General features: G+C 33.7%; 1 protein-coding gene and 1 pseudogene across 1 annotated transcript; one reads left to right on the top strand and one right to left on the bottom strand.

The window, feature by feature from the left end:
• Window positions 1–974: 974 nt before the first annotated feature.
• LOC137728506 (uncharacterized) lies at window positions 975–2,364 on the bottom strand. The gene is made up of 4 exons (XM_068467275.2): window positions 1,890–2,364; window positions 1,630–1,776; window positions 1,455–1,532; window positions 975–1,359 (listed from the first exon to the last, which is right to left on the bottom strand). The coding sequence occupies exons 1-4, from the start codon at window positions 2,193–2,195 to the stop codon at window positions 1,141–1,143; spliced, it is 750 nt and encodes a 249-aa protein (XP_068323376.2). The 5' UTR covers window positions 2,196–2,364; the 3' UTR covers window positions 975–1,140.
• Window positions 2,273–4,800, top strand: LOC148693839 (uncharacterized; annotated as a pseudogene).
• The last annotated feature ends 9,447 nt before the right edge of the window (window positions 4,801–14,247 follow it).

Genomic DNA, 14,247 nt, shown 5'->3' with positions numbered 1-14,247 from the left:
AGTGGCTTTTGCTTTAAGATAAATACTAATCAAGTTTGCCGACGACCTGCAAACTGCAAGGTCCTTTGATTTTATCTGATTCATATTTATCCATATCAACCACTAATGGCAGGTCTGATTTGGACACTAATTATCACACTATCAAAAGCAGATGATAAAATAGAAAAGGGAGGTGATTTTTATATTTTCAGTCTCTTACGCATTTTTTTTAGCTTTTGTCTTTTGAATTGAATAAATCAAGCAAGAATAATCAACAAAAGTAAATATAAATGTGTATGAAGAGAAACAAAGGTGTTTATCAGAGAGAAACTTTTGTTCGATCAACTCCATCATTCCATTTGGTGACAACATGAACTTCTGCAATGTAAGTTGGATCCTAGCTTAGTTGTTGTGGTAGAACACTTTCAACACCAAAATAAATGCTTTCCACTTTTGTTTTTTGACAAAAATATTTTGAAATGCTCTGATTTACATGGAGGAGGATATGAACTTGGGTGCAAGAAGGATGAGGCGGACACATTATCTTTGTTAACTGGCCAGACCCACAAGTGCAAATATTTCACATTACTAACATTGTACATTTTGTGTTGAATATAAATATATATATATATATATATATATATATATATATATATATAAGTGATTGCAAAATGGGTAGTAGTAGGAGTGATCCTACATGGAAGTTTTAAGGAATCCAAGTAAGCCAAATTTTCTTTACATACATTAAAAACATTATTTTCTCAAACAGTTTAGCAAGTCATTGATTAAGTTAATTTTCGTTTGAATATATGACTGAAATTAAATTTGGCAAGAGAACATTATCTTATAACACCAAAGCATGGTAAAAACAATCATTCCAATTTCTTGATGAACTTAAATTTGTCGCCAAAGTGTGGTTAACGAAATTAAATTTGTCAAACTGTTAATGACCAGAATTTGGGCTTCCATAATATTCTGATTTATTGACCCAAAAGTAAAAGGTAATGCTTCGTTAATTGGAAATTTGTAATGAACTTTAGAAAGAGTACAAAATGAATGAAATATGCCACTCTTGAACTTATCACTTCCATGTGTGATTGCTTTCTTTTTTCCCTTTGTTTTCTGAGAGAAAAGGGAATTTACTAGTGAAAAGTTCATCTCTTATTTCTTTTTCTTCCATGCTTTCCCCTCTATGTCATTTCTTAGTATGTTGACGACCTTCTCGAACTCGTCGTAATTTGTACTGAGATTATAAATGTGACTTTCTTCCAAGCTTTCGTTGTTACTAGGCAAAGATTGGAATTCTTTCAGAACATTAAATTCTTTCCAGCATTCTATAATTTGATCCTTGTCGCACTTTAACATGATGTAAATAATAGCCTGTCAATATTAAACACAAAATCTTAATCACGTTAATCCATATGGGTGGGGTTGAATGGTTGCCAAGATAATAATTTCAGCAAAGGTTTTCCGACCTTGTACAGGGGACGCCTTGCATCTGAAATCTCTACGTGCCACAAGCATTCACGGCGTAGCGCCTCCACAAAATCACCCTACGAGGCACATCGATCATCATATGCTTTATATGCTTCATGGTTTTCCTCTAAATTGGAATTTTATAAATTTCGAAGTGAAAGTACTAGCAAAAACCTTGTATATAAGCATTTCCACTAATAGCATCTCATTTTCATATGCTTCATGTTTTTTTCCTTCGTTATGTGCCTTTGCTATCGCTTTTGCCAATATTTCAATTGCCTTGGATTCTTTTCCACTCATTTCAAGCTTCGCAACAACTGACTTTCGTGCACAAAGACGGAAAAGATTAAGAGAAATTACCATTTGAATGAAAAAAAAAAAATATATCGATCAAGCTAGTAAGGACTACATATTTCTAAGTGGAGGTGCCTAACCTGCAGCTTCTTGTAATCAGGGTATTGCTCCACAAGGAAAGTCCTCAACTCACATTCAGCTACCTCCACTGCTGATTTGTCTGCTCGAACTTCATGATATTCAAGCAATCTCTGCAAGGCAAGCTGCCCTCCTTGGAGGACTGCGATGGACATGGACCTCGTAAGTCTATGGCCTTCTGCCTCTTCTTTTCTTATAGCGCATGCACGAAATATATAAGCCCCCGCAAGATAAACGCTGGCAAAGACTGTGGTTGCCATTGCTCCATACATAGTTCTCACCCTGAAATTTTTGGAAAAGTTCACCATGTTTTTTTCCACTGATGAGGATTTTTCGTTTACGTAAATGTTACCCTAAATTTGTGAAACGTAGGAGTAGAAAGGATATGCCATATGAATGGCAAGCTATATTGAAAAGGTGGAAATGGAAGGCTGCAATTGATACTAGGGAAAAGATGTCAAATCATTCTGATTTCAGTCTTGCAATGTGGGTGATCGAAACCGTTTGATGCTTCCGGGTGTTTTTCAAGCTGTCAGAGAATTAATTCTTCTCCTAGATAAGAAGCGAGAACCGCATCCTTTAATGTTTTATTGTGATTTCTTATTTTCCAAGAAAAGAATTTTCAAGTTCTAGTTATTGATTAGAAAAAGGAAAAGGTCTAAATGCCCTGGCCCTGGCCTATATCTATAAAGGACGTTAGGGAGACTATGTAATGCAGCTTCTAGACTACTGTTAGTGCTGTTTCTTTCTGCAAAATTCTTCCTTGCACCTCATGACTATGTAAAACATTTTGGTTTTTCGAGCAGACATACGCAGCAGTCCCATTTCGCTGAAAAAGTAAATTCTGTATCACAAAACGACGTGAGGGTGATTCATTTTCCTTAGTTAACTAATTAAGTGATGCCTTCACTCCCGAAGTGCTCTTCATATTCAACCCTTGCCATTCAGACGATGACCAATAAATGCATACTTAGTAATAGTATCCTCAAAAAGCACAAATTGTTTCATGGATTTTGTGTTTTGACAACACTGTGGTGCTCCACCTTCTATAATTACACGTGTGCCTTCCACCATGAGTGTGGCCAGGCTTCATTCTTCTTTCAACCCTTCTCTCTCACATTCTTCCGATTTGCCCACACGCCACGCTGCACTAAAGCATGCCTTCATTCCTGTTGTTGAGATATGAATCCCACATTGATGTGAGAAGGGACCTTGCATGTGCTTATAAGAGGTTGGGTTACTTCTCATATTGCCAATTGGTTTTATGGTGGAACCTCAACTTTCTTCACTTGTGATTTATGCGCTTAGCAAGCGCTCAATGCCATAAACAAATGTGAAGAAAATTAAATGAAAAAAAAATTGTCAGAGGCATGGGGGTACGTCTGTGGTTTTGGCCTGTGTCCTTGGAATTATCACTTGCAACTGTAAGTTCATTCCTATAGCCACTGCAGCTACCAGGGACAGTCATCGTATAGGTCATTCTTTCCAAAGCAAGAAATATTGTACCCGAAAGTGGATAAGGATATGTTACAGTCATTGTTGATGGTTAATAAGCATGTAGCCTCATCTAAACGGAAGATTTTCACAAAGTAGCTAAGCCGCCTCCCGAGCCCTTGATGAAGATTGTGAAGATCTTAAGGTTCTCTTCAATCTATAGGGCACACTAATCAATTTCCATTTCGCATTTACTTAAGCAGCAAAATGTATCGGTAACTTTAAATCTTTAATCCTTGATAACTTTAAGTCTTTAATTCTTAATTTAGTGTGTACTTAATTCATCAAAGCTGGAATTTCTGATGAAGCAGAAAGACAGTTGCAAGATACATGCAATACCATGGTGAAAGGAAGAAAGTGGGAGTATGCATACAACGTGCAGATGGCATTAGTCGCAATTCTCATTTTCCAGGTTTGTCAAAGCGTAATTACGGAAAATTTTGAAAAGCAGTCAAATTTTGGACATGTTAAAACTTTTAACCCGGTTTTTAAAACTTAATAAAATTTACCCACTCGAGGTAACGGGGAGCTTGAGCATATTCAACGAGGGTTCGAGCACTACTCGAGAGATCAAAAGGGTTCGAGCACCCCACATGTATCCCAATTCAATATGTGAAATATAACATCAACAACACTTTTTCTTCTTCAATTTTCACCTTTCGTGTTATCATATTCATATGAACAAATGCATGTCTACTTGTTATTATGCAGGGTAAGTACCAAGAAGCTGCTCAAAAAAGAGTACGCTCTATATCCCATTGGATGGGTTCATCTCTACAAGGTAATGAAGCAACATATTTTGTTATATCCTTCTTTATATTTTTATAGTATTTTTTGTCTTTCAAGTAATTCCACACAAGGGCAATCTTGTCGCAAAAATACTTAAAGAGGTGGGATGAGCAAAAAGAGGGCTTAGAATAGATTACTCTCGAACAACTAACTCTAACTATTCTTTTTTTTTTTTTTTTTTAATAAAAACTTGGCCGATTTCATGCGTATCTAAATTGAAATTTTGTCCGTTTCTCTCTATTCTATAATTTAAAGCATTGAACGTGCAGACTGGCAACAACTTTGTCGGTGTTCACTCAGTTTAAAACTTTAATGCATTGAATAAACGCGCCTAGATCACGCATGACCTCTTTCAATGATTATTTTTACTAGGGTTAACTATTCACATGACCTCATTGATCCATTTTCTTTTATTGTTACTTATAGTCTATTTACCTCTTAAATTTCAGTTTTGCAAGCTATTATACCTACATGATTGAAGAGAAAAACAGAAAAGAATCTCACTATTGTTACTTAAAAATTCAGGCTATTATACACACTACGTTGGATGAAAATAAATAAGCAGAGTGCTGGGAAACGCTCATCGGCTCTCTTGAGAATGAGGATATGCCATTGTTTCGAATCTTTTGACAACCATGATTTGCAATGGCACCACCTTTAATTAGACGGTCTAATGTGGTACCATTTACGGAGAGATAATCAAAGTATATTGTTTTTTTTTTTTTTTTTTCTGATGGTGAGGCTGAGAGCCTGATGCTTCAATTAATCAAGTATATTTTTTGTAAGAGCAATGAATGAAAGTTAATTTAGGTGGGGAGGCTTAACTAGATGAAATTGTGAGTTGGATAAAATGGAAGTAATAACTTCAATTAACATTTAAACTTTTGAGTTTAATATGTATTTTGTTCGCAGATATCTTATCGTTAGTTCTACACTTTTATTCTACTTAGAGCATGTTTAATAGGCTTTCTAAATGAGCTCCTAAATAACTAAAATTTAGAGATAGAGTTGAAAAAATCCATTTCCAATCACACTCTATATACTAATAGAAAAATGAATAGGACCTCATAAGTATAAAGAATACATAATTAAACAAATAGAATTAGTAGAAAATCCTCTTCACTTATTCGTACAAATTAATACGGATGACAAGGAAGCGGTTTGAGGTCAGATTTGTCATCCCCTACTCTTCACTTATTGGGGGTTTGATTTATTCTTGAGTAAATTGTAGTAATGGTTCCTCAATCAAAGTAACAAAACCATCAATATTAAAATGTGTTTTAACTACTTGATGCTGTTTTGGATTTTGAACTTTCCATGACTAAAAATAATAAAAAAACTAAACCATCTAACGTATGCTCAAAATAATTTAACATATTTTGTGAATTACTAAAATCTAATATTAATGCTACACGTATGCAACATTTTCCCCATCTTTCAATTGTTTTTTTCCAATCTTATGGATCTACGTTATCTAAGTTTAATATATTTCCTGCTATATTAATTTGTTCTAACCCTCTCAAATATGGTATCCTATTTTTTCTAGATGGTTTTATCATATTTTCTTCTATGTAGTCTACTTTTTCTGTTTCATTATATTGTTCATTTGTTGGTCTAAAAAACTGTTGGTCAGTTCTACCTGTGTATCCTGGATTTTCTACTCCTGATGTACTACTTTATTCTGCTAGATTACATTCTACTGTTAATTCTAATAAAGTATTATATTCTTGATCCTAAAATATGTTCTACTCCTATTTCTAAAATTAAAATTTTCATATCTTCATCTTAAATTTTGTGTAATCCTAAAGCATATGTCTTATATTTTTCCTAAATATTGTTTTTCATCTAAATGATCAATATCTTCTATAAGCTTATCTACAATATAATCAAAATTTTGCTCAACTAAATTAATATCTAAATTATCAAAAGTCATATGAATACTCTCATTTTTTATATCACTTCCATCATCTTCTATTTTTTCTAGTTGCTTGTAATTACTAAACTTAATTGTTGTTTGACCTGTACTAGTTTCATATATTTGTACTTTATCTTGTTGTGTATTTCTTGCTACTTGTAAATTAGGTAATGTCCATTGAGTTCCTTCTAAAAAGCTATTATGTACGGGTTTTGCTTCTATCATATTTACATGTTTACTACCAAATATTTGAACTAAGTTTTGAAATTCTAAATTAAACTTATGATTATATCTATCAGACACTTTACTAATATACATTAAGTTAATACACAAATTTTTATACTCTCTTTTCATATTATATTTTTTTTGTTCTTATACTTACTTTAATATATTTACTAAATTCATTAATTGTCATAACATAATTTGGAATACATCACATGACTGCTAAATTTGAACTTAAGTCCACTTTAGCTGTTGCTTGTTGGTGATTATCTCATCTATCACACACACACACACACAAGCTTTTGTGCCTACTTGTGCTCTGGTTAATCCTGCTATCCCAATTAATATTGTTCATATGTGAATCTGACTGAAATATGATTTTCTCAAATGAGTAACTGCTTCTTTACTAATTAAATTAAGTGTAACTTCTTTATTAACACAGCTAACTTCATGTTGATTGATGCTACTTACAATTCTACTTCTATATTCAAATAAACCTAATTAATACAAATTATATTTATTTTCTATGTTCTTTCAAAACATCTTCTAATAAATTCTTTTGCTTCTTCTTTATTTGGATAAATATCTTCAGTTCTAACTACTTCTTCTTTTTCTCTTAAAGAGTTCCATTTTCTGTTATCAAAAGGATTTATTTTAGGTCTTCTAATATTATTATTTGTACTTAAAGTTAAATTTTCTAATTTTTCTAACAAAGATGGTGGAAGTGATGGAGATGCTTTATGTAAAACTTGATTTATTTCTGTTTTTTGTTCTTCAACTTGATCTAATTTTTCAGCCAAACTTAAAACTAATTGAATAATTAAATTATTTTGCCCAATGGGAATATTACTACTGGCTACTTGTGTTGAAAAATCTGTTAAACCTATTGGTTCTTTATCTAATTTACTAATTTCTTTCAAAGTTTGGATATATTTTCTGCTAGTTTTAATATCGGTCATTAAACTAATAATTTATCTATTTTATTATGCAACTTATCTACTTGTTCACTCAACTCTTTTTGCACTAATTGAATTTTTTAAACTTCTAATTTTAACTGCTCAACTATTTCTAATGATCTAAGTTCTACTTGTTTAGGCTTACTATCTATGAGGTCAATAAGCTCTTTTATCTCTCTTTTGTTATGAAACCTTTGAATATTTTTATTATTATCTTCTAACTGAGATGTAATATAGTCTAAATTTTGCCTAATTGTTTTTATGGAATTTTTTCTGAAAGTGTTCTAACAGCGGGTTTAACAAATGATTACGCTTATTATTTTCTAATTTTATATTTCCTGCTTGACAAATAATAAGATCTACAACAATATTGGCTTGTGGATTTTCTTCGCTATGCAAAATATGATTATGCTTTCTCAATGGAAAATAACAAACTAAACTATTTTGGTCTAAGGTTATTTTTCTTTTTTGAGGTTCACTAATTTCTAAATTAAGGTAATCTATTATAAGCTACAGTCTACCTTTCTCTAAAGTTACGGCTAACTAGCTTCTTAAAAACCCACTTTTTTCTCTCAAGGTCTCTAAAGTTTGATCTGTTATTCTTTTTGCTTCTAAAACTTTATGTTGCACTTTTGTGTTATTATATTTACGAAAAAAATGAAGGATGTTCAAGATAACCAAGATAAAACTTTTGCTTCTTCAAAGTCCTGCTAATTCTTTTGGATATGTATGCTAATCTTCTCTTTATGCTAATTATAGTTGGATTATCTTCTTTTTATGCTATTTATAATTGGGTCCCTAGACACCCAATAAATTCCTGGTAGTTGTGGTTGACAAAGTCTACAAGGACAATAATATATGTTGTTCATACAAAATAAACAAGTGTGATATCATTTGTGTTAATGACTTCCGTCCTCAAGGTACTTTACTATTATAATTATACTATTAAAATGCTAAACTTGGCTATGGTACCAGATTCTTGCAGCAAGCCCAGTTAAATAGTCGGATGATCATTATAACAACTAGACATAAAACCTTGCACATGGAACTCGACATGTTTCAGCATAACAGCCACTCACAGTACAAGTATAAGGCCTTAGTGGCTAAACTCAGAGATACCTTGCTTAATGTCCAGTTATTTCTATGGCAAACATTCAACTATAACAAAGTGCTCGAACAAAGTATGATCGTCAGTTCAACAGGTTAATAATATAACTACAATAATGTTTCCCTGTTTTGGATTAGAAATCTATTTAAACAAACACACTAAAGAAAGAAAAGAAAACTTGCTCAAGATTTGGAGATTGCTTGAATATGTACACTTGAAATTTTATTGATATATTGAATGTTTACAAAGAGAAATGTTTACAAAGAAAGTGTTTACAAGAAAGTGTTATGAAGGCTACAGATGAAGATGGTGTGAGTATATGGTGAGAGTAAGGTGTTAAGGTGTTGAGATGTTTGTGTTGAGGTTGTGAGGTTGAGAGGTGTGTTGAGGTATTTTTTTTCAATGAATGGAACTCCATTTATATATACTGAATGAGGATACAACGGTATAAAAATTTACAAATGGATGGAGTGGACATCTCATTGGTACTTGTCACTTTACTTCTATTGTTGCTGAAAATATCAACACTGTTTCTGAAACGTGTCTAACTCTTGCTTTGTTTGATAAATGCATGTGAATTTGCTTGTCTTCTTTTGCTTTGCATGTGAACTTGCTTGTCTTTTGCTTTGCATGTGAACCTACTGCATAGTTTTTTCTCCTAGAATTTTTATATTTGCTTTGATGAAGAGCATGTGACCTCTGATGGATGTTGGAGATTGAGATACTTTTGGTTTTTTCTGTCAGAAGGTTTTCAAGGGCAACATTGCCATTTTTGAAATTATTTGTCCTTAAGGTTAAATGAAAGTTTTCTAGGATGTTTCCATTAGTTTTCCCTATAATAAATCCCAAAAAAATTTGTCACAAAGTTTAATAATTCAGTAGCTTATATCTAAAAAAAAAAAAAAATTCATAAACCAGTAACAATCAAGACATATAATTATCAAGATAAAATTCAATTCAATTCAATTCGAAACCATTTGCCTATTTAATTATCAAGATAAAATTTCATTGTTTCTTATATAACAAGGTATTTATTAACTTCTTTGAACCCACTTAGATGTCTTAAACATTTCTGATTTGACTAATATTTTGCAAGAATGATCTATGAGACGTAACTTGAAAAATACACGGTTTAAATCGTTAAGGTTTGATGTAGTGTGAACTCCATAACTAATCTCATTTTTTTATAAAAAAAAAAAAAAAAAATAGAAATCATTTCCCTTAAAGATCCCATATATACATATTTAGCTACAACTTAGAGGGAGTGTCACGCCTCGATCCCGACATACGTCCAGGATCGACACGTGACGTCACCCAAATACTTGTATAACTCACATACCCTGTCTCAAGAATATTGCAATCACAATTCGAGAATCAAATTGCAAAGAAATCTTTCGTTTACCTTATGGCTGCATCTAACCTCCTCGTTAGATTGCCTACGTACCCTCTATATGGATCAAGCCATTCGTAGTTCACTTACACAACATCATACGTTTATTCCACTAAGTTCAAGTAGAAAAGCATAGCATTCCTCAATCATTTATTATAACATGACAACATGTAGTTCCTGGACTCAGTCTACATAATCAATCCCCTTGAAAACATGATTTCTGTCCCATCCAACATAAAAATCATTAAGTCTCATCATGATATCGTAAATCACAACACACATCATATTTAAGAGCCAACTAACACAAAACCATCCTCTAGCTGCATTAAATAATTAATTAATTTGATCAAAGTAAAACAATCATTCTCATATCTTCTAAATTCATACCTTATGAAATCATAATCGAATCATAGAAAATCCTGAATGAGTCACTTAGACGTCCAACATCTTTTCTAACTCAATTCACAAGACTCTCGAAACCATTGACACAAATATATATATATATATATATATATATATATATATATATATATAACTAAGGCTAGAGTGACACAGTTAGGCCAAGCCTACTTCTCCAAACAATGGGATTTTCGGCCGCCCTATGAAGTTCAACAACCTCGGGTTCCGGACCACTCAACGAAACCAAACCAAATATGATTGCCAAAACATGTACCATGTACAATTAGTCATCATCACCTCTAGAATGCGTATGGTCCGCCATTGCGGATATAACAAGCAGGACCATCCATGTACCATCACTACGTGGTGCAATCTCATCATCACACATTAAACAAAATTATACGCATACATGCTATCGATTCCACATATCAACCAGCATCAAGTCAGATGGAGCACAACACCAGGAATTCCCTTAATTACTATTTCTACTAAAATTCAATAAAGTACCTAACTCATCTCCTGACTTCCATCTCATGACTTCCATCTCATGACTTCCATCTCATGCTAGGTAATAGTGCCAAGTTCAAATAGGCATCCAGTTGACAAGCATATCCAAATAATTATCAAACAATAATTAGCTCTCATAATCGTCATAACATTCATCATAATTGTCGTTCACATTATTAAAAAGATAATCAAATCCATATATATCACAAACATCATCAATACACAAGCCAAATCATAGTTAATTAGCATAGGTTTATGACTAAATATATAAAATTCACATTTCAATAGAAATCACATTATAAAACCAACTCACATTTTCATACTAGTAAACATGCATATTATTTCTCAATTATGCAATCAACATCGTAAGGTTCTATGCCTATGCTTCAAAACCTTCTTTCTCTATCCTTTAATAAACCAACCTAAAGTTAATTCAAAACACTATCTCTTCACTCTTGCCACTACCTCTTTTTGGCGTATAAGCAGCAAATATATATATATATATATATATATATATAAATATAAGAGAAATTGGTTTGTTTACCATTGATTTGAATATAGATACTCGTAAACAATCTAAACTCTTAAACCACAACCAAACACACTCAAATAAGCACAAAATTAACAAGGATGTTATTTCAACTAGAATTCCCTTCTAGGTTTAGATGCTTAGTAACGAAAGAAGCATTTCATAAATCAAATGCTACATATCGGAAAACTCGACTTTTTCCAAAAATTCTCAAATTTCACAAGAATGAAGATCTCAACAAGTAGAGTAAACTTTATACTTGCGGCCAAGGCCAATTTGGCTGGAAAACACCCCAAATTGGCCACGAACTACCGGAACCCTAAGGTGGGTGTTCTTCAATTCGACTTCCTCGGTGTTCCAACGCCCCTACAACCTGATGGGTCTTGTTCCTGGGTCTAAGGGGAGTTGATTAAGGGTGGTGGTGAGTGGTGAAACTCGTCGAAACGACGGAATCATCGTGAAAACCTTCCGGTTTCCCCGCACTGTTATTCACGATTTTGACCTAAAAACCCATAATCTTGGGTGGAAATGGTAGAAGGGATGTTGTAGAAGAAGTTGCTAGTGTTGTATGGTGATGGTTCAACGGAAAAGATGGCGAAAATCGCTGAAATTTGCTCAGGGGGGGCACGGTGCACAGACTGGAGGGAAGGTTTCTTCCCTCCATTTTTCTTTTCTTTTCCCCCTTTTTTCTTTTTTCCTCCTCCTCATTGGTTCTTTCTAATCCCCTAACCAGTTCCCTTAACCCAATTAAATATTTGGGCCTTTTACCCCTAGTGGAAATTTACTAATTTTCACAACCTAAAGTTTCACAACTTCAAACGTCCGTAACTATACCATTATAACCTGGAATCGCAAACGGCTTTCGCCTATGCACTCGTGGCTTCGAGACCTATTTGAAAATGTTACTTGTGACCTCAAAAGGTCAACAAGTAAATAATAATTTTCCAAACTTCACCCTTCGTAACTAGTTTAATTGAAATCTAATTTCAAATAAACTAATATAAATTCTCAAAAAATAATATAAAATCTCAATAATACAAATACGTAGATTATAACAGTGAAATCCAGGAACGGGATTTCACAGGGAGACGGTAAATGGCTCTAAATATAGATGTGATGAGAGAGCTAAAGTTGAGAACCATTAGGTCATCTCCAACTGAAGAGTGTAGAGGGCCAGATGGCCAAAATTTTCCCGAAAATCGTCTCCAACCGAGGGTTAGGCTAAAGGGCTTGTGGGCCTCATGGGACAAAAAAGGGCAAAGTGGCCAACTGGCTGGCCCAACCCAGCTAGCCCCGGGCCGTGCCACAATTTCAAACACAACCGCATGCTGACGTTAGTTACCATTGGATTTGAATTTTTTTTTTTTTTTCCGACCAAATTTTTTCCTATAAATACCTAAACCATTCCTACACCATTTGTCACATAATTTTCACCATTCCTACACCATTTCATTTCTCATATTTTCTTACCTTTTCCAATAATCTTTTCTTCAATTTTTTCAATAATTTTCAAATGGCCTCATCTACAATGAAAGGTAGGGCTTGGACCTGAAAAGAAGATGAAGTTCTTTGCAGGGCTTATAGATGGGTCTCAGAAGATAGTGTGAGGGGGACTTCTCAACCAAGTGAAGGTGTTTGGACTTGTGTGTCCAAAAAATACTATAAGTTCTATGAAAACACCAATCCACCAAATATACGAAACCACGATAGTAGTTCTTTAAGATGGAAGAACCCTTTTCATCCAAGTTTGAATAAATGGCATCAAGCACTGTTAGTAGTCGCAAGTAGACATGAAAGTGGCGCCAATTACTACGACGAAGTAAGTGGTTTCACAATTTATTTTAAATATTTAATTATATTACAATTAATTTCATAAATTAATTTCCTTTAATTTTTGTAATTAAATTAAATTAAATTACATTTAATTTCATAAATTAATTTCCTTTCATTTTTGTAATTATATTTTCTAGGTACGCCAAGTGGATGAATTGTATATGGAGAATAGCTCGAAACCCTTTCAGTTTCACGGTTGTTGGGAAATTTGCAAAGGATGGGTGTTATTTGAAGATCCCCCTCAACATAGAGTAGGTCCTACCCAGGTGTTCGAAACTGCATCCTCAGTTGTAGATGGGGATGAAGATGAATCTCCTACTATTCAAGAAACAAGGGTAGAAAATCCGTCTTCGGGTGGAGGTTTCATACGTAGGGTTATGGGACGAAACAAGGTCCGAAGGTTGAAGGAAAATAGCAAGGCAAAGGATGATTATGCTGCTCAACAGGAAGTGGCGGAAGAAATGCCTTTGTTGCGGAAGAAATGAACCGTAGGCATGAAAAATGGGCCAAACAAATACAAAGAGAGATGGATGATAGGAATATGAAAGGAACACTTCGGATTACACTCTAATGAGTAAGGCCTATTTTGATAGGAAAATGAGGGAAATTATGGCCTGACAATAGTTGTTTACCTCTGACTATACTCTTACAATGGCAGATGATGAAGATGATGTTGATTATGGACTTTAAATTTAAGTTGTAGTTTTTAAATATAAGTTGATGTATTTTTTAAATTTAAATAATAAATTATGTTTGGCCCTTTGACATTTTGGCCCTCGGTTAAAGATGATAAAAAATATGATCCTGTATTGTTTATTAAAATATTAATTTCTTAAAAGATTAAAGGGTTTTAATCCTCTGACACACATTCGGTTAGAAATGGTCTTACTGCTACAAGAGAACTAAACGAGGGTTAACCACGTAACTTAAGAAAAGACCTTGCAATCAAAGTCGTAATTGTAACCTGGTCCTCCACGTGTCAGCACGGGACCGAGTATGGTCGTCACAAGGCTCTGAAATAGTAGCACGTGTGTTGGTATACATGCCCTAGCTAGTAAGTACTAGGGCAAGAGGAGCTTGGAAAAGGAGTCATAGAAAAGGAATGATATGGGTTTATGGTTTTAACCAATTAAAGAGGGAATCTAGTAGGGGCCAGGCAACTGGAAACAGCAACGGCTTGTCAATATCATCCAGTCATGCTCAAACGCAACCCATAAG

Source organism: Pyrus communis, chromosome 10, assembly GCF_041283825.1.
Source record: "Pyrus communis isolate YQ-2024b chromosome 10, ASM4128382v1, whole genome shotgun sequence".
In the NCBI taxonomy this organism is placed as follows: domain Eukaryota; kingdom Viridiplantae; phylum Streptophyta; class Magnoliopsida; order Rosales; family Rosaceae; genus Pyrus; species Pyrus communis.
The sequence above is the reverse complement of the archived record's forward strand: the minus strand, read 5'-3'. Positions and strand labels throughout refer to the sequence as shown.

Coding starts and splice junctions, on each gene's coding strand:
- LOC137728506 (XM_068467275.2), bottom strand. CDS start 2,195: ATGGTGAACTTTTCCAAAAATTTCAGGGTGAGAACTATGTATGGAGCA. Junction 1,777..1,889: donor CTGATTACAAGAAGCTGCAG/GTTAGGCACCTC, acceptor TGTGCACGAAAG/TCAGTTGTTGCGAAGCTTGA. Junction 1,360..1,454: donor CAAGGCGTCCCCTGTACAAG/GTCGGAAAACCT, acceptor TAATATTGACAG/GCTATTATTTACATCATGTT.